The 20,601-nt window shown below is 54.9% G+C and overlaps 1 protein-coding gene across 3 annotated transcripts; it reads left to right on the plus strand.

Annotated features, from left to right (window-relative positions):
* Nucleotides 1–1,502: 1,502 nt before the first annotated feature.
* SLC5A5 (solute carrier family 5 member 5) lies at nt 1,503–13,038 on the plus strand. 3 transcript variants are annotated; one of them, XM_046671091.1, is made up of 15 exons: nt 1,503–2,153; nt 2,912–2,977; nt 3,294–3,345; nt 3,510–3,577; nt 4,300–4,454; nt 4,922–5,062; nt 5,155–5,284; nt 6,168–6,256; nt 6,963–7,075; nt 7,148–7,218; nt 7,645–7,731; nt 7,803–7,996; nt 9,932–10,056; nt 10,811–10,926; nt 11,831–13,038. In XM_046671091.1, exons 1-15 carry the CDS (start codon nt 1,797–1,799, stop codon nt 11,993–11,995), a joined length of 1,929 nt encoding a protein of 642 aa, XP_046527047.1. In that variant the 5' UTR covers nt 1,503–1,796; the 3' UTR covers nt 11,996–13,038. The 3 variants fall into 3 exon arrangements, with proteins under 3 accessions (XP_046527047.1, XP_046527048.1, XP_046527046.1); XM_046671092.1 differs by having other exon boundaries at nt 7,166–7,218; XM_046671090.1 differs by having other exon boundaries at nt 6,963–7,218.
* Nucleotides 13,039–20,601: the final 7,563 nt, after the last annotated feature.

The following is a 20,601-nucleotide window of genomic DNA, read 5'->3' on the forward strand; positions in this document are numbered from 1 at the left end:
TTGTATATATTTGCATTCGTTTGCATGGCTTTGCAGGAAGGGTTCTCCGCCTGGATTTCCCCTTCCCACCCGGGGGATGCAGAGCAGCCCAGCCTGGAAAAATGACGGAGGAGGAACTCGGTGTCCTCCCTACCTGCGCCACGGGCGGGCGGAGGGTGCGTGCCAGCGGGCAACAGATGACCGTGTGGCGGCCGCGGTCTTGCAGCCCCAGGGGAGGGGCAGGCCTGCCCTGGACAGCACGGGGAGAGGGAGAGAGAAGACAGTCCCAGGGACACACGGGGGACTCTGCACCCAGCTGGAGAGGCCTATGTAGGGCAGAGGAAGCCGCCAGAGGGTGGCAGAGGCTGGGGAGGACTCCAGTGTCCTAGCGTTTCACCCGGCAGATCCTTAGATCTACCCGGCTTGTGGAGGCTGAGTCAGGACTCGAACTCAGAGCTCAGAGCCTCCGGAGTCCAAAGTCCTTCCCAGCTGACCAAAGGAAAACCCCAAGATGACCTGGTCTGGGTCCCTTGATGGCGTGACCCCAGGCAAGGGACTTCCCCTGCCCGGACCTCGGTCTCCTCGTTTGTGCGATAGGGGCGTGCAGACACCCCCCCCCCCCCCCCCCCCAGGTAGTTGTGCGTCTGCATTGATTCGGTGCGTGGCCACTGACAGCCCCTCCCCGAACGCCGGTAGACGCTGGGCGCCCGGCACGGGGCTGGCGCTCCGCGCGTTCGCGGGAGGAACCCACGAAGGACGAAGAACAAACGAACGAGCTGCGGACTCTGTGCCAGGCTGCTGTTACGCTGGTCCCGTTCATCCCTCAGAGGCTGGGGCTGTTCTAGCCCTGTGTACAGAGGGGAAACTGAGGCCCGGAGAGAAGTAAAGACTTCTTTGAGTATGTTCACACTCAGGACTCGAACCCCGATGACTCCGGCTCAGCCTGGCCTGAGGGCCGTGACGCCCCCCCAGTCCCACCCCCCGCTAGGCTCTAGAGAAAAGGCTGGGTCCCGGGGCCGGCTTGGGGAGTGGTTCACGCAGAGCCCGTTGTCCTTATGGGACGATACAACCCTGAAAGCGAACCCAGTCCTGCGGGAGAGGGGGCTCTCCACAGCCCAAGGTGCAAAAGCAAAGCGAGGACTTGAATGCTGAAGCCACCGCTCCTGGCTATGTGGCCTGGGGTGAGTGACGTGCCATCTCCGAGCCTCAGTTTCCCCACCTGTCGACGGGGGAAACTAACAGCCCATGGTCAGGGAAAAGTGCCCCGGGAAGCAAGGGGGCATTTGGAGCCTCCCCGCCCCCACCCCCAGCAGCCACTCACGTGGCCTGTCCCGACCTGCCTGACCCGGTCTCGGGCGGAAAGGGTGCGGGTCCTGCCCGCCCCCAAGCCGGGGGCGGAGCTTCGCTGACCCGGGAGCACAATAAATCCGCAGCCCGCCGCTGCGAACTGCCCCTTTGAGCCCCACCGAGACCTGCAGTTGTCAGCGCTGAGCACGGCTCCCCGGGAGACAGACAGACAGACAGACAGACAGACGGCTGGCTGGGCGGGGGCACGGCTGCAGGGGCCGCCGGACGAGCTGGGGGGAGGTGGACGGGCAGACGGAGAGGCAGACGCGTAGACGAAGAGGAGAGACAGGGAGGCGGACGAGCGCGGCAGGGATCCACAGGTTCCGGGCGCGGGAGCCCCGGCCGAGCCCCCGTCACGGCCTCCTGCAGGGGCCCGAAGGGGACAGGCGTAGGCCTCGCCGCGGAGGCCGAGACCCCCCGCCTCCCCGCAGTCGTGCGTCCCGGGGCAGCGGGGCGACCGCACCTGCCCCATGGCCGCCGTCGAGGCCGGGGCGCCGGCCGTGTTCGGAGCCTGGGACTACGGCGTCTTCGCGCTCATGCTGCTGGTGTCCACGGGCATCGGGCTGTGGGTCGGGCTGGCGGGGGGCGGGCAGCGCAGCGCCGAGGACTTCTTCACGGGCGGCCGGCGCCTGGCGGCCCTGCCCGTCGGCCTCTCGCTGTCCGCCAGCTTCATGTCGGCGGTGCAGGTGCTGGGCGTGCCGGCCGAGGCCTACCGCTACGGCCTCAAGTTCCTCTGGATGTGTCTGGGCCAGCTGCTCAACTCCCTGCTCACCGCCGCCTTCTTCCTGCCCGTCTTCTACCGCCTGGGCCTCACCAGCACCTACCAGGTACCGCGGGGCCGCGGGCCGGCTCCTCGGGGCTCTGCTGGAGGCCGCCGGGCGCACCGGTGGGGAGGGTTCCGGGAAGAGGCCGCAGGCGGTGGGGCGACGGGCAGGAAGGAGGAAGAGGAGCCGGGGGCCTGGCTGTCTTCCGCGGAAGCCCGCGGGGGCGAGGCCCTCACGTGTGGACCGGTGCACTCTGCCCCCCACATGCCTGGGCGTGCGTGCACCCCTGTGCTCCCCGGACGGCAGGCTCGGGGCGAAACCCACTTCTCCGATTCCTCCTGCTTTGAGCAAGGGGCATGCCTCTCTGCTCGGGTTTCCTAAATGTCAAACCAGGCTAACTACAGGACCTCCAGGGCAGTGAGTAAAAGGATTAAAATTGTGACCGGTACGCAGTAGGCGCCCAATAACAGCTGGCTACGGGCACTGTCTGCTCCCTGAGCATGTTGACAGTCCGAGTACTTAGAGCGGCGGCCGCCCCGGGGCCATCAGCCCCGAGCGCGGAGAGGGGGCGACGTGTGCACACTCGATGGACCGTCCTCCCTGGCACACGCCGTGTGCACAGGCGTGGGGATGGCGCGTGTGCACAGGTGTGTGCGGACAGGTCGGAGTGTGAGCGCTCGGCGGGGTCTCCACGAGCAAGAGCACGGTTGGCTGCCTGAGGGAGGGCAGAAGCCAAGAGGGTGGGTGCGGGACCCCAGAGGCCTCCAGCCCCTGGCTAGGACCCGTCCAGGTGACCACGAGCCCTCGGCTCCTCCTTGCAGTACCTGGAGCTGCGCTTCAGCCGCGCCGTGCGGCTCTGCGGGACCCTGCAGTACCTGCTGGCCACAGTGAGTGGCCTCGGCCCCGCCCACAGCCGCCTCCATCCTTCACGACCCAGTCGCGTGGGTCCCGCCCCCACCCCGCCGGGCCCCGCCCGGGCCCCGCCCACGCCGCTGGCCCCGCCCCCTGCGCCCCCCAGTCTACGGGTTTGGCCCGGAGGCCTCTCAGATTCGCTCGACCTGGCCCCGCCCATCCGCCCCCTTCCCCTCCCCCAAGCCCCGCTTCCCCCGCCTCCTCTGGAGCCCCTCCCCGCCCAGAGCCGCCACCGCGCCACCGTCCCCCGCCCGCCCGCCCTCCCTCACCGCGCTCGCCGTCCATCTGCAGATGCTGTACACCGGCATCGTGATCTACGCCCCCGCGCTTATCCTCAACCAAGGTGTGACTCTGGGAGACCCGGGGAGGGTGACCCGGCGGGCCGAAGGCTAGAGACCAGGTGGAAGAGTGGGGAAGGAGGAGCTCCCCTGGAGACAGGAGGGCCCAGGCCACTGGGGGCCAAGTTTGCACCTGCCCAGCAGCCTAATGGGGGGTCTCCTTTCCCAGTGACTGGGCTGGACATCTGGGCGTCGCTCCTGTCCACCGGAGCCATCTGCACCTTCTACACGACTGTGGTGAGTACCCCCCACCCGACATGGGGGCTCCGTGCTCACTGAGAGGGGGAGACCCTGGGCCCGTCTGTCCATTCTCTACCTTCTCTTCCTCCCAAGGAAGCCTGTGTCCCAGCTGGGCCTGTTTCCTCATCCTTATGATAAAAGGTGATTTGAAAGACTTTTTGCTGAATGTCGAGGGATAATCTAGTTTCAGGGATGGCTGGATCCAGGGGCTACTCTCCCATCTCTAGGGACCCCATCAACTTCAGGCTTCTGCGCCTTTGGGCTTCCGTCTGGCAGAAAGGGAGCTCCTGTTTCAGGATGGGCTGGCTGGTGCCCCAGGAGGGCTGTCTGGCTGCCTCTGGCCTTGTGTGCAGGATGAGCCACTCACAGAAGTTTGGGGGGCTGAGGTGTCCCTGACTGGCTGTTCCTGGAGCTGGGAGGGGATTGGCCTCATCTGAAGGGCCCTCCCTCAAGGTGGGGAGGGGCTTCTGCACAGGAAAATCCAGGGGCTGCCATGGAGGGTAAAACAGCAGCTCACGATAATGGCAGTGGTGACCAGCTCTCTCATGCACAGAACATGCGTGCATGCCAGGCTCTGTTCCAGGCATTTCTCTCCCAACCTCACCCACAGGGAGGTACTGTTATCAACCCCATTTTACAGATGAGGAAACTGAGGCAGAGGTGGGCATCTGCCCAGCCGGGTCCCTGTCTGACCCCACCCTCTCGGTCACATCTTGCAGGGCGGCATGAAGGCTGTGATCTGGACTGACGTGTTCCAGGTCGTGGTGATGCTGGCTGGCTTCTGGGTTGTCCTGGCCCGTGGGACTGTGCTCATGGGCGGCCCCAGGCACTTGCTCCAGCTGGCCCAGAACCACTCCCGGGTCAACCTGATGGAGTGAGTGGAAATGCAGAGGAAGAAACTGCTAAGTGAGGGAGCTGGCCTCCCTCTGCCCTGGGAGAAGCCAGCCAATGTCTCCTGCTCTAGGAAGCCCTCCCTGCTCCCCTCCCCAGACTCCTCACAGATAGCACTCTGGCTCTCCCTCTCTGTACTCCCCTAGCCCCCATTCCTCCATCTGGCCCAGACCTCTGCACCACCCCAGCCCCCAGCCCAGACCGTGGACTGATGGCTTTCTGAGGTTCCTGCTGGGCACAGAAAAAATGGTTTTGGAATGCATACATGGAAGACTCAGTAAACAAATAAATGAATTTTCAAGCTATCTGGCAAACTCCTACTCACACTTCAAAACCCACCCCAAATATCCCCTTAAGGCCCATGAGTTCCAGAATGACCATCTGGGGACCTAGGGAGGATGAAGTCAGTGTGGCATCCCCATACGGCTGACTTGCTCTGCCCTCATCTAGCTTCAACCTGGACCCACGGAGTCGCTACACATTCTGGACTTTTGTGGTGGGCGGCACGTTGGTGTGGCTCTCAATGTACGGTGTGAACCAAGCACAGGTGCAGCGCTATGTGGCCTGCCGCACAGAGAAGCAGGCCAAGCTGTGAGTGTTTAGAAGGGGCGGGGGGGGGGGGGGGGGGAGAGGTTCTGGGACGTGCTGCTCCCTCCCCAGCCTGAGGCTGCCGCTCCCCCCAGGGCCCTGCTCATCAACCAGCTGGGCTTGTTCCTGATCGTGTGCAGCGCTGCTAGCTGTGGTATCGTCATGTTCACGTTCTATATTGACTGTGACCCTCTCCTCACGGGGCGCATCTCTGCCCCGGACCAGGTGAGTCTGGCCCAGGCTCCTAGGCTGCTCCCAGCCCCCTTACCCACACTCTGAACCTCTGTGTGGATGAATTTCTGGAGGCGAGGGTGGAAGAGCATTCCTAGCAGCGAGAACAGTCTGTGCAAAGGTCCAGAGGCAGGAAAGAGCTTGGCTCAGAGGAGGATCTGAGAGGAGTGAGGAAGATGAGGCTGGGAGGTGATGGGGAGCCATGCGTGGGTGAGCAGGGCAGGGGCACATGCCGACCTGGAGTCGAAGACGCCCTGAGGGATGTCAGGGAGGAGAGGCCCAGACCCAGCATGAAGTAACAGTGTTGAGATTAACAATAATGACCAGCTCCGGTGTCGCAAGCACCTGCTCTGCCTCATGCTGTTCCCTTCAACACACGATGAGGTCAAGATTGTCGTGGCCCCCACTTTACAGATAAGGAAACTGAGGCTGGAGAGGTGGGAAGCAACTGCCTGAGGCCCACAGGCAAGTCAGGGTCAGTGCCAGGCCCAGGAGCCATGCCCAGGTCACACCCCGGCTGGAGCTCTTGCCACGGGGCTCAGAGTTGGCAGAGGCTGCGTGGGCACCCCATCCCTGTCTCCCGCGGGCTCAGCGCCTGGAGCACCTGCCTGCGCAACCTTGGGCACGGATGGCCCCTCTCAGCCTTGCTGTCTTCGTCAGTAGAGAGGGGATGACAGGAGGGGGCCTCACCAGGATCCCAGGGCTCTGGGCACGGTGGGGCTGTGACAGTCCTCCGGGGCACACAGTCACTCAACAAACACACACCAAGTGCCCACGGTGAGCCCGGTCTGTCCTGGGTGCTAGGGACAGGGAGTGGGGGCCAGACAGAAGCCAGGCCTCGGGGTGCTGCTGTCTGAAGGCCTCCCTGCCTCCCCAGTACATGCCCCTGCTGGTGCTGGACATCTTCAAGGACCTGCCTGGGGTGCCGGGGCTCTTCCTGGCCTGTGCCTACAGCGGCACCCTCAGGTGAGCGGCCACAGCCAGGCCCCTCAGGCCTCCTCGTCCCAAGGGCCACCCCTGCAGGAGAGAATGTCCCGGGCACATCGCTCATTTACAGTCCCTGCTCGGTCCCCAGCGGGCAGCTCATGGGCTCCGGCAGAAGGCATGCCCTGAGCACAGGGACCCCAGCCGCGGGGTCTCCACCATCTCATCACCTGGGAGGGCACACCTGCCTGCCCCCTCCCATCCTTGGTCCCGCAAACAAGGGTTTCTTGACCACCTCCTATGTAGCAGGTACGGCTGTTCCAAATCTGGGCACGGCTGTGACCAAGTGGTCCCCTACTCCTGTCCCCAGGGCCTCACATTCTGGTGGTTTCAAATTCTCCATGACCTCAGGCCTCAGCCCTGATCCAGCTGTGACCAGGGTCCCATGTGGCAGTTCTCTGCCCCATTATTGCTCTGTGATGAGAACTTGTGTTATTCCTGTCCTTGGTCATGGGGTCCTTGCTCCCGTGGGGATGTCTCAGGTTTGCAGGGTGGGGGTGGGGGTGGACATCTCCTCCACTCTTGAGGGATTCTGTCATCCACACCTCTGACCTTGGGCTGGGTGGGGTCCTGGCAGTTCAGATGGAAGGGGCAGCTGCGGGCCCCCCCTGCAGGCGGGCCGCAGAGGAGGTGTGGCCAGTCCCTTGGTGGGGCCTGATGACCCAGCTCCCCCGCCTTGCGCCCCCAGCACCGCCTCCACGAGCATCAACGCCATGGCTGCCGTCACCGTGGAGGACCTCATCAAACCTCGGCTGCCGAGCCTGGCGCCCCAGAGACTCATACTCATCTCCAAGGGGCTCTGTGAGTTGGGGGGACCTGGGTGGGGGCCAGGGGGGTCTCTCCCGCTGACCGTGCCACCCCCATCCGCTACAGCACTCATCTACGGCTCAGCCTGCCTCACCGTGGCGGCTCTGTCCTCGCTGCTGGGGGGCGGCGTCCTCCAGGTGAGCCCCCTCGCCCACCCGCCCTGTCTCCGCCCAGAGCTGGGGCATCGTCCGCACTCAACTGAGGCTGAGAGAGAGTTAGACTGTCAGTGGCAGAACCGAGTTCTCTCTGATGCCACCGGATACTTCCTGCAGCCAGCTGGCTGGGCGGCGAGGGGGGGACGGGACGGCGGCCTGGGGTCAGGGAGGGCCTGCCTGGCTTGGAGGTGGGACCGCACTAGTCAGGAGAGAGAGTCAGCATCTTTGCCTCCAACACAGGGAGGAGAGGCAGGAATAGGAAGTCCCCTCCCCTTTAGGGAAACTGAAGCACAGAGGAGCCTCAAGGCCCTCAGTGGAATTCCTCAGGTCTAGCTTTCCCAGCGGGTAAACTGAGGCCAGGAGAGGTGGGACGGCTCTGCCCTCAGCCCCGGCCTCTCGCTCCCCCAGGGCTCCTTCACCGTCATGGGAGTCGTCAGCGGCCCCCTCCTCGGAACCTTCATCCTGGGAATGCTCCTCCCCGCCTGCAACACGCGGGTGAGCGCGGAGGGCGGGAGGGGCTGGGGTCGCCCGGTGGAGCCCGCCCCTGACGCCCGCCCCGCCCCCAGGGCGTGCTCAGCGGGCTGGCCGCGGGCCTGGCGCTGTCGCTGTGGGTGGCGGTGGGCGCCGCCCTCTACCCGCCCAGCGCGCAGTCCATGGGGGTCCTGAAGTCATCGGCCGCCGGCTGCGCTGAGCCCCCCGCCAACGCCTCCGGCCTCCTGGGCCCGCTCCTCGCCGCCAACGCCTCCGGCGGGGCCCCCAGGTGAGCGGGCTGGGTGGGGGGGCGTGGCCTGAGAGGTGCGGTCAGCGGAGGACCCTCAAACTGAATCCCGAAGAAGGAAGAGTGTGGCTTGGGAAGGGGCGAGGAAAGGGCGTTCCCAGCGGAGGGAATGGAAGGTGCCAAGGCCCTGAGGCCGGGTTCAGTTGAGTGCATATTCCAACTCTGGGGACGTTGCGTGGATTCAATGGGAGGAGAAAGGATGGGAGAAGAGGTCCAGCCAGAGGAATGTGGTCTGATTCTTTCTTCTTTTTAATTGAGATGCAATTCACAGACCATAAAATTAACCATCTAAAAGTGATTTTTACTATATTCACACGGTTATACAACCGTCACCACTATCTAACTCAAGAACGTTTGCAGCACCTCAAAAAGAAGCCCCATGTCCGTCAGCACTCCCTCCCCCAGCCCCTGGCACCCGCTGATCCACTTTCTGTCTCTCTGGATTTGCCGGTTCTGGACGTTTCGTGTAAATGGGATCATGCACCGTGTGGCCTCTGTCAGCTTCTCTCACTCAGCGTGAGGTTTTCGAGGTTCACCCACGTTGTGGTGCGCGTCAGGGCTGCCTCTCTTTCTATGGCTGAGTAATAGTCCACTGTGTGGATGGACCACGTTTTGTTTGTCCATCATCCGTTGATGGACATTTGGGTCGTTTCCACTTTTTGGTGATTGTGACTAGTGTGCTATGAGCGTTTGTGTACAAGTTTTGCTGTGGACATAGGGTTTCATTTTTCTTGGGTCTATATCTAGGAGTGGAATTGCTGGATCATATGATAATTCTTTGTTTAGCTTTTTTTGTTGTCGTTAAATATTGGCACCTGCGCTAACATCTGTTGCCAGTCTTTTTTTTTCTTTTTCTCCCCAAATTCCCCCAGTACATGGTTGTATATTTTAGTTCTGGGTCCTTCTATTTGTGGCATGTGGGACGCTGCCCCAGCGTGGCCTGACCAGCGGTGCCATGTCCATGCCCAGGATCCGAACCAGCAAAATCCTGGGCCGCCGAAACAGAGCGCGCGGAGTCAACCACTTGGCCCTGGGGCAGCCGTATGTTTAACTTTTGGAGGAGCCACCAGGCTGTGTTCCCCAGTGGCGGCATCGTTTTGCAACCCCACCTGCAGCGTGTGAGGGTTTCAGTTCTTCCACATTCTCGCCAACATCGTTCTTGCTGTTTTCCCTCCGTGTGTGTGTGTGTGTCTGACCATCCTAGTGGGCGTGAGGTGGGTTCCCACTCTGGTTTTGATTTGCATTTCCTGATGGCTAACGATGTTGACCATCTTTTCATACACTTATTGGCCACATTTATGTCTCCTTTGGAGAAATATCTGTTCAGATCTTTTGCCCATTTTTAAATTGGGTCATTTATCTTTTGATTTATTTAAGTACTTTATGTAATTTATGTATTCCTTGTATCTTTATGCATTCTGAATACTAGATCCTTATCAGACAAATGATTTGCAAATATTTTCTCCCATTCTGTGGACTGTCTTTTCATTTTTTTCACAGTGTCTTTTGACACACAACACTTTTTAATTTTGCTGAAGTCCAGTTTATCTGCTTCCTTTGGTTGCTTGTGCTTTTGGTGTCATGTTTAAGAAACTGCTGCCAAATCCAAGGTCATAAAGCTTTACACGTGTGTTTTCTCCTGAGAGTTTAATTTGGTTTGATTCTGAGGGCAGTAGGGAGCCATGGAGGATGATGAGCAGTGGCAGGAGGCGATCTGAGTTACATTTTAGTAACACTCCCCCGGCTGTGGGTGGCGAGTGCCCGGGATGGGACAGCAGGAGGGAGAGAAAATTGGCTGCTGCATATGTCCGGGTGAGGACCCGTGGAGGACTGGGCTAGTCTGTGGCAGTGGAGACAGGGACAAGCGAACGGATTGGGAGTGACTTTTGGACTCATGCCCACCTCTCCCGCCCCCAGCCCCGGAATGGACCCTGGTCGACCTGCCTTAGCTGACAGTTTCTACGCCATTTCCTATCTTTATTATGGTGCCCTGGGCACGCTGAGCACTGTGCTATGTGGAGCCCTCGTCAGCTGCCTGACAGGTGAGCAGGGCGTATGACAGGTAAGACCCTCAGACAGAGGTCTCCTTGTCCGTCCCTCTGCCTCCAGGAACCACTGGGCAGGGAGAGGAGGCAGGCTCCTTGGGCAAGAGGCCACTGCGTGCTGGACGCATCTACACCCTTTTCGCTTCGTCACCTTCAGGACAGGACAACCTGGCTCCCCACAGGCCTTGTCCGATTTTGCAAAGGCAGAAACTGAGGCCCGGCTGCCGCCTCTCTAGTGCCTCCTGCACCCCAGGGACGAGGGACGGAGTCCTCGCTGGAGGCTGCGGAGCGGGGCCCGCGGTGCTGTCCCTGGTGCTGAAATGTTTCCCGCCAGGACCTTGGCCGCTCCCTGCCCCTCGGGCACTCGGCACCCCGCGGAGAGGCGGAGAGCGCGCGAGAGAACTCAGTCGTGATAACAGCGCCTGTCCCTGCTTCCTGAGCCTCGGCCTCCACACTCGCCAGGCCTCCACTGAGTCCTTCTCCGTGCCAGGCTCTATTCTAGACGCTGGGCACACGGCAGTGAGCGGAACCACACGCTAGACCCTCCCAGACACCCACTGATGTTGTATTATGACCCCCACTGTGTAGATGAGCAAACTGAAGCCCAGAGAGGGCAGAGGCTTGCCAGGGCCCCCCAGGGGGTCACTGTCGCACCTGGGATTGGAAACCATCAGAGCTCTCTCTCTCTCCCCCCAGGGCCTCCAGTTCCCCCACGCCTCACCACAAGCCCCTGTTTCTCTCTGCCCCTCAGGCCCTACCAAGCGCAGTGCCCTGGGTCCTGGACTGCTGTGGTGGGACCTCACACGGCAGACGGCATCGGTGGCCCCCAAGGAAGAAGTGGCCACCCTGGACGACACTTTGGTGAAAGTAGGTCTCAGGGCTGGGCTTCCAGAGTGGGGGCTGGGCCAGTGAAGTGGCTTCAGGGGCTCTGGGCATGGCCGTCATCCAGGGCAGTGACATGGTGAGTGACTGTCTTCCTCACCCTCGTGTTACACCCAGTGGAAAGGCGCAGCGGGCAGCTGGTGTGTCTTCAACGCTTTATCATTGCCTTTCACAAGGAGTGGGCAGAATTTCCTGCTGTGCATCGTATCTTTTGTTACAATTACTCCAATCTATGTCAGGTGAAACTGGTTTGCCTTTAGGATATTGATATAAAATGTCATCTCAAAATAAAATGACTTACTTCAAAAGTGAGTTAACTTAGAGAAACTCTTACATAAGAGCACAGCGGTGGGTGGACTGACTTTGGCCAAAGCTGCGTGGTTGCCATGTGAATGCCCTGAGTTTGGCAAACGTTGTCCCTGGGGGCCTGATCCAGGCCTGCCCTGGTTTGGATTCCCTGTTTCATTTCCTCATTTATTAAGCATTTGCTGTGTACCCTGCCCTGCTCTGGGCTGGAGTTCGAGCCCACTGTCTCGCAGGGGAGATGAAAGCTAACATGAGAAATTGGTAGGACCTCAGCAGGCGATGAGTATTAGGAAGACAAAAAAGCAGGTTTCTAGGATGGAGGTGGCCTCTTGGAAGAGGTAACATTGACAGAGCCCAGAATGAAGAGGAGCCAGCCATAGGGAGATGGAGAGGAAGGGCATTCTCAGTAGAGGGCACAGCAGGTGCAAAGGCCCTGAGGCCAGAGCAGGCTTGACAAGGGGATGGTTGGGGAGGGAAGGGATCTTGCTGGTATTTTAAAGCTCTCTCCAGCTGCTGTGGGGAAAGATTTTCTTGAAGCAGAAATGGGGTCTCTGATGGGGTCTGTATTCTCTCCTCCCCCCAGGGTGCTGAGGAACTGCCACCTGGAGCCAAGAGGCCTCCTGACTTCCTGCCTACTGATGAGGACCATCTGCTCTTCCTGGAGCAGAAGGAGGGGAATGGAGCTGGCTCCTGGACCCCTGGCAGTGGACATGATGGTGGTGGTGACCTGCGGGAAACTGACCTCTGAGCCAGCCGGGGACTGCCACCTGGGATGGAACCTCAGGGTGGGCCAATCCAAGGCCACGGGCCAATGACCTTGGGCTCTGATTGGCTGGACTGTGATGTATGTAAACGAGCTTGGGACAGCAGGTCCCGCCCTGTGGGAAGAGGTGAAGCCCCGCCTCCAGGAGGTCATCTATCCAGCCCCCAGCTTCCAGCCAGCCCCTAGTCTTAGATGCTGCACCCCTGCCTGCTTGCCGAAAACGAGGCCGAATATTTCTCTACCTACAATAGAAAGAGGTTGGAGTCTCCTCTGGACAACATGGGAAACCCCCAGGCCTAGCACGAGGGTCTAAGGAAGTCCCCAGCTCTCCCCCGGGAGGTGTCTGAACCTCAGCAAGGATTTTGGAGGTCCTCAGGCCCGACTCCCTGCACCCCGCATCACAGGCGGGGAAACTAAGGCCTGGAGAGGAGCAGCCATTTGGCCAAGGTCACAGAGCAAACCAGAGACTCGTGGAGGGTTGGACCCCAGCCCTCCCTCCTCACCCCTTCCTGCTTCCCTCCTCTTGGTGTGCAGACGTCATGGGACCTTGGGAGCAGGAGGGGAGAGGGAGGAGGAAGTAATGCTCACATCTTCCTCCTGGGCCTGGACACTTTCCCCGTCTCATCCTGAGGACCGCGAACCCACTTTACAGAGGGAGAAACTGAGGATCAGCGAGGTTGCCTGAGGTCACACAGCGAGTCGGGTCTGGGTGGGGACAGGCCTGGGTGCTGCGTGATTAGGAGGCTCTGTTACCTTATGTCACTGGCGACCAGGGTCAGCTGGGCCAGGCAAGCTCTCGTCCCTGGGCCCCGCCTGACCCTTGGCTGGAGACTTCATCCATGCATGTGAAATAAATGGATTCTGGGGCTTGATGCTCTGTGTTCTCTGGAAAAGTCATTCTGGCCATTGCCTCAGATCTGCTCAGTCAGATCCGAGTGTGAATCTCTGTGTCTCCTGCCCCAAGCCTGTGAGCGAATAACCCTATTTAAAGCATCGGAGTGAGGTGAGCGTTCCCACCCCGGGGTGCATTGTGCCACCCTCCCTCACACACAGGTTCTCCCCTCCTGACTAGCCCCCCCCCAGCAGGCCCCCCTGCTCCCCTTTGCACCCAGACCCTGCAGGCCTGTGTGCTGGCCCTGCACCAGCCCCTGGGGTCTTTGTGACCCTGAGAGCTGGCTGCACCTCCCTCTGCCCACACGCCTGCCCTGGCTCCTGTGGCCCCCAGGAGAGTGTCCGCTGCTCACCTGACAGTCGAGGCCCCTGCACTGGGTTCACCAGGGTCCCCCCGAAATTCCTGTTCACCTGGAGCCACAGAACGTGAGCTTATTTGAAAATAGGGTCTTGACAGATGCGCTTAGTTAAATTAAGGTAAGCTCATACTGGATTAGTGCGGGCCCTGAATCCAAGGACCGTGTCCTTATAAGAAGAGGAAAAGGGACAGACACAGGGAGAAAGCCACGTGGGCACAGAGGCAGAGACGAGAGTGAAACTTCTACACAGGACGCCAAGGATCACTGGAGCCACCAGAAGTCAGGAGAGGGGCGGGGGCGGGCTCCTCCCTCAGGGCCTCGGCAGCTGTGCGCCCCGCCACACCTGGATTCCGGACTTCTGGCCTCCAGGCCGTGGAGAATGACTGTCTATTGCTCTAAGCTACAGCGGCCTCAGGAAACTCGTACAGCGCTCCCCATCTGGCCTCGGAGCCCTGGGCCTCTGCGCAAGCTGTCTTGTGGAGACTTTAGATTTGCACTTAAAAGGGACCTTGACAAATTTTAAATCAGTGACTGAGAAGCATAAGAAACAGACTTTCCGCTGGTCCAGAGACCTTGCTCAGAGCAGAGCCCAACTCCGGGGTGGGGCTAAGGCTCCCCCAGGCGGAGCCAGCTGCTCTGGCTGGTGGTATAAAGACCCAGCCACACTGTCGCATGTGTCAGTTGTCCATCCCTTTCTATGGCTGAGAAGTATTCCATTGTGTGGACGGACCACAGTTTGTTCATCCATTCACCAGTTAATGGACATTTGGATTGTTTCCGTTTGTTGGCCGTTACAAATAAAGTCGCCGTGAACATTCGTGTGGACATCTTTGTGTGGACACACGCTGTCATTTCTCTTGGGTAAACACCTAGGCGTGAAATGGCTAGATCCTACAGTAGATACATGTATGTTTAATTATTTGAGAAGCTGCCGAACTGTTTTCCAAAATGGTTTTCCCATTTTATGTTGTCACCAACAATGTGTAAGTTCCAACTGGTCCACATCCTCGTCAGCACTTTAGTATAATCCGTCCTTTCAGTTTTGGCCGTTCTGGCGGGTGTGTGCTGGTGCCTCACTGTGGTCTTGATTTATTTCTCTGATGACTGATGATATTGAGCGTCCTTTTATGTGCTGTTGTCCATCCATATATTTTCGTTCAAGTGTCTGTTCAAACCTTTTACCCATGTTTTAATTGGATTATTTATCCTCTGATTGTTGTAAGAATTCATTTTGTATTCCGGGTACAAGTTCTTTGTTGTCTATATGCATTGCCAGTATTTTCTCCCAGCTTGTGTCTTGCTTCTTTGGTTGCTTCAGACTACCTTTGGACCCAATTAAAATATGGACAAAGAGTCTGAACAGACATTTTTTCCAAAGAAGATATACAGATAGCCAACAAGCATATCACAAGATGTTCAACATCACTAATCATTAGGGAAATGCAAATCAAAACTATAATAAGATACCACCTCACACCCATCAGAATGGTTGTTATTAAAAAGACAAGAAATCACAAGTGTTGGAGAAGATGTGGAGAAAAGGGAACCCTCACACACTGCTGGTGGGAATGCAAACTGGTGCAGCCACTATGGAAAACAGTATGGAGACTCCTCAAAAAATTAAGAATAGATCTACCATATGATCCAGCTATCCCACTGCTGGGTATTTTTCCAAGGGCCATGAAAACACTAATTTGAAAAGATAGTTGCACCCCTATGTTCACTGCAGCATTATTCACAAGAGCTAAGACTTGGAAACAACCTAAGTGCCCATTGACGGATGATTGAATAAAGACGATGTGGTGTATATACACAATGGAATACTACTCAGCCAGAAAAAAGATGATGTCTTGCCATTTACGACAACATAAAGGGACCTTGAAGGAATTATGCTAAGCAAAATAAGTCAGACAGAGAGACAAACCCTCTATGATTTCACTCATATGTGGAAGATGAACACGCAGATACAGAGAACAGATTGGTGGTTCCTAGAGGAGAAGGGGTGGGAAGGACAGTGAAAGGGGTGGCAGGGCACATGTGTGTGCTGAGGGATGGTAGTTAGTCTTTGGGTGGTGACCATGATGTAGTCTTCACAGAAATCGACATGTAATGATGGACACCTGTCACAGAGCAAGGGCTCGCTGCCTGATGCACGTAGAAGCTGAAACTACCATACCAGCTTTTGAGAGAAGAGCTTTATTGCATGGCCAACTAGCAAGGAGACAGGATGCAAAGCTCGGACCTGTCTCCCTGAGCTGAAGTGGGCACGCACTTTAAAGGAGTTGGGAGTGGCAGTGGTTATACCAAATGCTGACTTGGTGGAATCTGAGTGGAGGGTGGGAGGGTAACAGTTTTCTAAGTTCGGTGTGCTGCCAATCAAGGGACCCCTCACTTCCCCTTAGGTCCCCCATTCTGCTTTCTCCTCACATTGAGCGCTGGAGTTAGGGAACTTTTGGTTCCTGGGCAGCTTGGGGTCATCCGAGGACGAGGTTCCTGTCTTCTCCACATACTCCAGCCGTGTGACTTGCAGTGTTTGCTCGTCACCCCTACAAAACAGCTTTGATTGACATTCATTATTGATACGACAGGATGCAATAGGGCCAGGATGAATTGGTCTCCGATGGTTACACACTAAAACTATATGATGTTATAAACCAATGTCACCACAATAAAAATAAATAATAATAAATGAATAAAATTGTTCTCAAGTGAAAAAAAAGATTGCCTTTGCAAGAGCAGAATTTATAGGTTTTTGTTTTTGTTTTTGTTTTAAAGATTGGCACCTGAGCTAACAACTGTTGACAACCTTCTTTTTTTTTTTAATTGCTTTTTCTCCCCAAATCCCCCTGGTGCATAGTTGTACGTTTTAGTTGTGGGTCCTTCTAGTTGTGGCATGTGGGACGTCGCCTCAGCATGGCCTGATGAGCGGTGCCATGTCTGCGCCCAGGATCTGAACGAGCGAAACCCTGGGCCACCGAAGTGGACAGTACAAACTTAACCACTCGGCCACGGGGCCGGCCCTCCAGGACTTTTTGATCATCTGAAACAGAAACTCTGTTCCCGTAAATACCAGCTCCGCATTCCCCTCCCCAGCCCCTGGTAACCACCATTCTATTTTCTTTGTCTACGAGTTTGACTATTCTGAGTGCCTTATACAAGTGGAACCATCCATTGCTTTTCCCTTTGTGTCTGGCCTATTTCATTTAGGGTAATGTCGTTAAGGTTCATCCATGCTGTAGCACGTGTCAGAATTTCTTTTCTTTTAAAGGCTGAATGACATTCCGCTGCACGTGGACACACATTGTGCTCAGCTATCCATCTAGCAACAGACGTCTGGATTGTTTTCACATTTTGGCTGTTGCTAATAATACTGCTGTGAACATCGACGTAAAAATATCTGTTCAATATCTGCTTTCAACTCTTTCGGGTATACTGAAATTTCTGGATCACATGGTCGTTCTACGCTTAATTTATTTAGAACCCCCAGACTGTTTCCTCGGCAGCGGCACCATTTCACACTCCCACCACCAGCGCACAAGGGTTCCCATTTCTCCACATTCTCACCAACACTTATTATTTCCTCATTTTTTTATAATAATGGGTGCGAAATGGTATCCCACTGTGGTTTTGGTTTGCGTTTCCCTAATGATTAGTAATATTGGGCATCTTGTCATGTGCTTATTGGCCATTTAAATATCTTCTTTGAAGAAATGTCTACTTAAGTCCTTTGCCCATTGTTAAAATTGGGTTGTTTCTTTTTTTGTTGTTGAGTTTTAGTTTTTAATATATTCCGGATATTAATCCCTTATCAGATATATGATTTGCAAACATTTGCTCCTGTTCTGTGGGTGGCCTTTTCACTGTTGACAGTGTCCTTAGACGCACAACAGTTTTTGTTTTTTATGAAGTCCAATTAATTTTCTTCTTCTGTTGCCTGTACTCTTGGTGTCATATCTAAGAAATCATTGCTCAATCCGATGTCAAAAAACTTTTCTTTTATGTTTTCTTCTGCGAGTTTCATAGTTTTAGCTCTTGCGTTTAGGTCTTTGATCCATATTGAGTTAATCCTTGTGTATGGTGTAAGGCAATGGTCTGGCTTTATTCTTTTGCTTGTTGAGATCCAGTTTCCCCAGCACGATTTGTTGAAGACTGTCTTTCTCCCCCCATTGAATTATTTTAGCATCCTTGTCAGAAATCATTTGGCCATATGTAGAGGGTTTATTTCTAGGTTCCTCCTTCTATTCCAGTAGTCTATGTATCTCTTTGGGTTCTGCACCCAATTCCAGTGTGTGGGAGGGGGTTTTCTCCACACCACCAATCAATTCTTGGAACACCAGGTAAGTGTCCTGCAATTCATCTCAATTCTGACACCGTCTACCCAGAGACAGCACTAGATGCCACGGGTTCAGGGCTCAGCCCCACGACTGCTCCGTCCACCACTTCAGACGCCACACGCAAGCCCAGGCTGCCACCTGTGCTTCTGACTGACCAGCCATGAGTCCATGGTTCCCATGACCCCCTCCTTGCATTGGGTCAGATTAATTCGCTAGGATGGCTCACAGAACTCAGGAAACCAATTTACTTACTGCATTATTGGTTTGTTACAAAAGAATATGACTCAGGAACAGCCAGCTGGAGGAGATGCAGAGGGCGAGATTTGGGGAAAGGGCACGGCACTCCCATACTCTCTCCCAGGGCGCCACTGTCCTTGGACCTCCACACGTTCACCAACCCAGAAGCTATTTGAACGCTCTCCTTTGGGGTTTTTATGGAGGCTTCATTATGTAGGCATGATTGATTAAATTATTGGTCATTGGTGATTGATTCAACCTGCAGCCCCTCTACCCTCCCCAGAAATCAGGAGGTGAGACTAAAAGTTCCAACCTTCCATTCCTGGTTGGTTCCCCTGGCAACCAGACTCCATCCTCAGGGGTTTTCCAAAAGTCACCTCATTAACATAACCAGCCCCAGGTGGAAGGGGGCTTGTTCCATAGCAAGACGCCCGTTTCACCTTTACGGTTCTGAAGCGTTTTCAGGAACTGAGGACAAGGGACCAAACATAATGACAAAATTTGCTCCCATTGATCTTATGCTCAGTAAATTCCAAGGACTTCAGGAGCTGTGAGCTAGAGAAACTGTAGACAAAAACCAAATATGTGTGACAAATATATTTTGGTCCTCTGAATGACCAAATATATATATATATTTCTCATAAATCACAATACCACAATGTCTATTATATTGTTCTGGTTATTTGGGGTCCCTTGAGATTCCATATGAGTTTAATGACAGATTTTTCTATTTCTGCAGAAACACCATTGGGATTTGATAGGATTGTACTGACTCTGCAGATTGCTTTGGGCAGTGCTCCCATCTTCACATGAAGTCTTTCAGTGCTCGAACGTGCGATGTCTTTCTATTTATTTGTCTTCTTTAATTTATTTCAGTGACATTTTATAGTTTTCAGCATACAAGTCTTTTGCCTACTTGGCTAAGTTCATTCCTAAGTATTTTATTCTTTTTGATGTTACCGTAAGTGGAACTGTTTTCTTAAATTCATTTTAAGATTGTTCATTATTAGCATACAGAAATGCAACTGATTCTTGTGTGTTGATTTGTATCCTACAAGTTTTATCCTGCAACTTGGCTGAATTGATTTGTTAGTTCTAACAGTTTTTTTATGGAATCATCAGGGTTTTCTAGAGATAAGATTGTGTCATCTGACAACAGAGATAGTTTTATTTCTTCCTTGCTAATTTGGATGGCTTTTAATTTCTTTTTCATGCCTAATTGCTTTGGCTAGAACTTCCAATACTATATTGATAGAAGTGGCAAAAGCAGACATCCTTGTCTTATTCCTGATTTTAAAGGAAAATCTTTCAGTCTTTCACCACTGAGTATGATATGAGCTGTGGAGTTTTCACATATGGCCTTTATTACGTTATGGTAATTTTCCTCTGTTCCTAGTTTGTTGAGTGTTTTTATCATGAAAGGTGGTTGAATTTTTTTCAAATCCTTTTTTTTTTTTTAAAGACCGGCACCTGAGCCAACAACTGTTGCCAACCTTTTTTTTTCTGCATTCTTCTCCCCAAATCTCCCCAGTACATAGTTGTATATTTTCAGTTGTGGGTCCTTCTAGTTGTGGCGTGTGGGACGCTGCCTCAGCATGGCCTGATGGGCGGTGCCACATCCGTGCCCAGGATCCGAACTGGCAAAACCTTGGGCCACTGAAGTGGAGCGTGAACTTAACCACTCGGCCATGGAACCAGGCCCCCAAATGCTTTTTTTCTGCATTAGTTAAGACAATCTTGTTGCTTCTTCCTTCATTTTGTTAATGTGGTATACTACATTGATATTTTCATATGTTGAACCATCCTTGCATTCCAGGAATAAGTCTCACTTGGTATGGTGTTTGATCTTTTTAATGTCCTGCTGAAATCAGTTTACTAGTATTTTGTTGAGGATTTTTGTATCAATGTCCACGTGGGATATTGGTCTGTAGTTTTCTTTTCCTGTAGTGTCTTTGTCTGTGCTATCAGAGTAACACAAATTTTTTTTAAGGTTGATGGTCTTTGTGCCAACCTAAGAAATCTTTGCTTAACCTACAATCACTGAGATATTCTCCTTTGTTTCCTTCTAGAACCTAAGATGTTTTAAGAGCTAAACTTTTTGTATGAAACACTTTTTCTTCCCAATTCCAGTGAATTACCTTGGCACCTTTGTGAAAAATCAAGTGGCCAGTACCTGTGCGGGGTTATTTCTGGACTCTCTATTTTGGTCCGTTGGTCTATTTCTCTCTCCCATGGCTCCTCATCCTTCGCCTCACTGACATTTGGAGATGCACCATTCTTTGTGGCGGGGACTGTCCTGTTCACCGCAGGGTGTGGAGCAGCATCCCTGGCCTCAACTCACCAGATGCCAGCAGCACCTGCCCCCAGTAGTGACAACAAAAACGTGTCCAGGTATTTCCCAAAGTCCCCTGGGGGCAGAACCACCCCTGGTGACAGCCACTGGTCTCCACCTTTACCATTACCACACTGTCCCAATCCCACAGCTTTATGGTAAGACCTCCTAACATCGTGGAGACCAGGGACTCAGAGCCTTTGAATGCTGCCGCCTCACCCCGGCCCGAGGAAATGGGCCAGTGTGTACAGGGAACACATCGGGGTTCAGAAAAGCCAAGGACTGGAGGCGAAAAACAAGGCAATCCAGGGATCCACCTTGAGAGCCTGGAATACAGGACGTGGTGCTTTCAGGGCACAGAAAACCAGGCTGGTGATAAAAAGATCGGGGCAGAGCTGCCCAGGGCTCCAGGTGACAAGGAGAAAAAGCAAACTGCCC

The sequence above is a fragment of the Equus quagga genome, chromosome 9, assembly GCF_021613505.1.
Source record: "Equus quagga isolate Etosha38 chromosome 9, UCLA_HA_Equagga_1.0, whole genome shotgun sequence".
NCBI lineage: Eukaryota > Metazoa > Chordata > Mammalia > Perissodactyla > Equidae > Equus > Equus quagga.

What these genes read in the sequence shown, in the direction of transcription:
- SLC5A5 (XM_046671090.1), top strand. Translation starts at nt 1,797, where the DNA reads ATGGCCGCCGTCGAGGCCGGGGCGCCGGCCGTGTTCGGAGCCTGGGAC. An exon ending in TCCCCGCCTGCAACACGCGG is followed by an intron (nt 7,732 to 7,802) that starts GTGAGCGCGGAG and finishes CCCCGCCCCCAG; the next exon opens with GGCGTGCTCAGCGGGCTGGC. An exon ending in GCCTCCGGCGGGGCCCCCAG is followed by an intron (nt 7,997 to 9,931) that starts GTGAGCGGGCTG and finishes TCCCGCCCCCAG; the next exon opens with CCCCGGAATGGACCCTGGTC.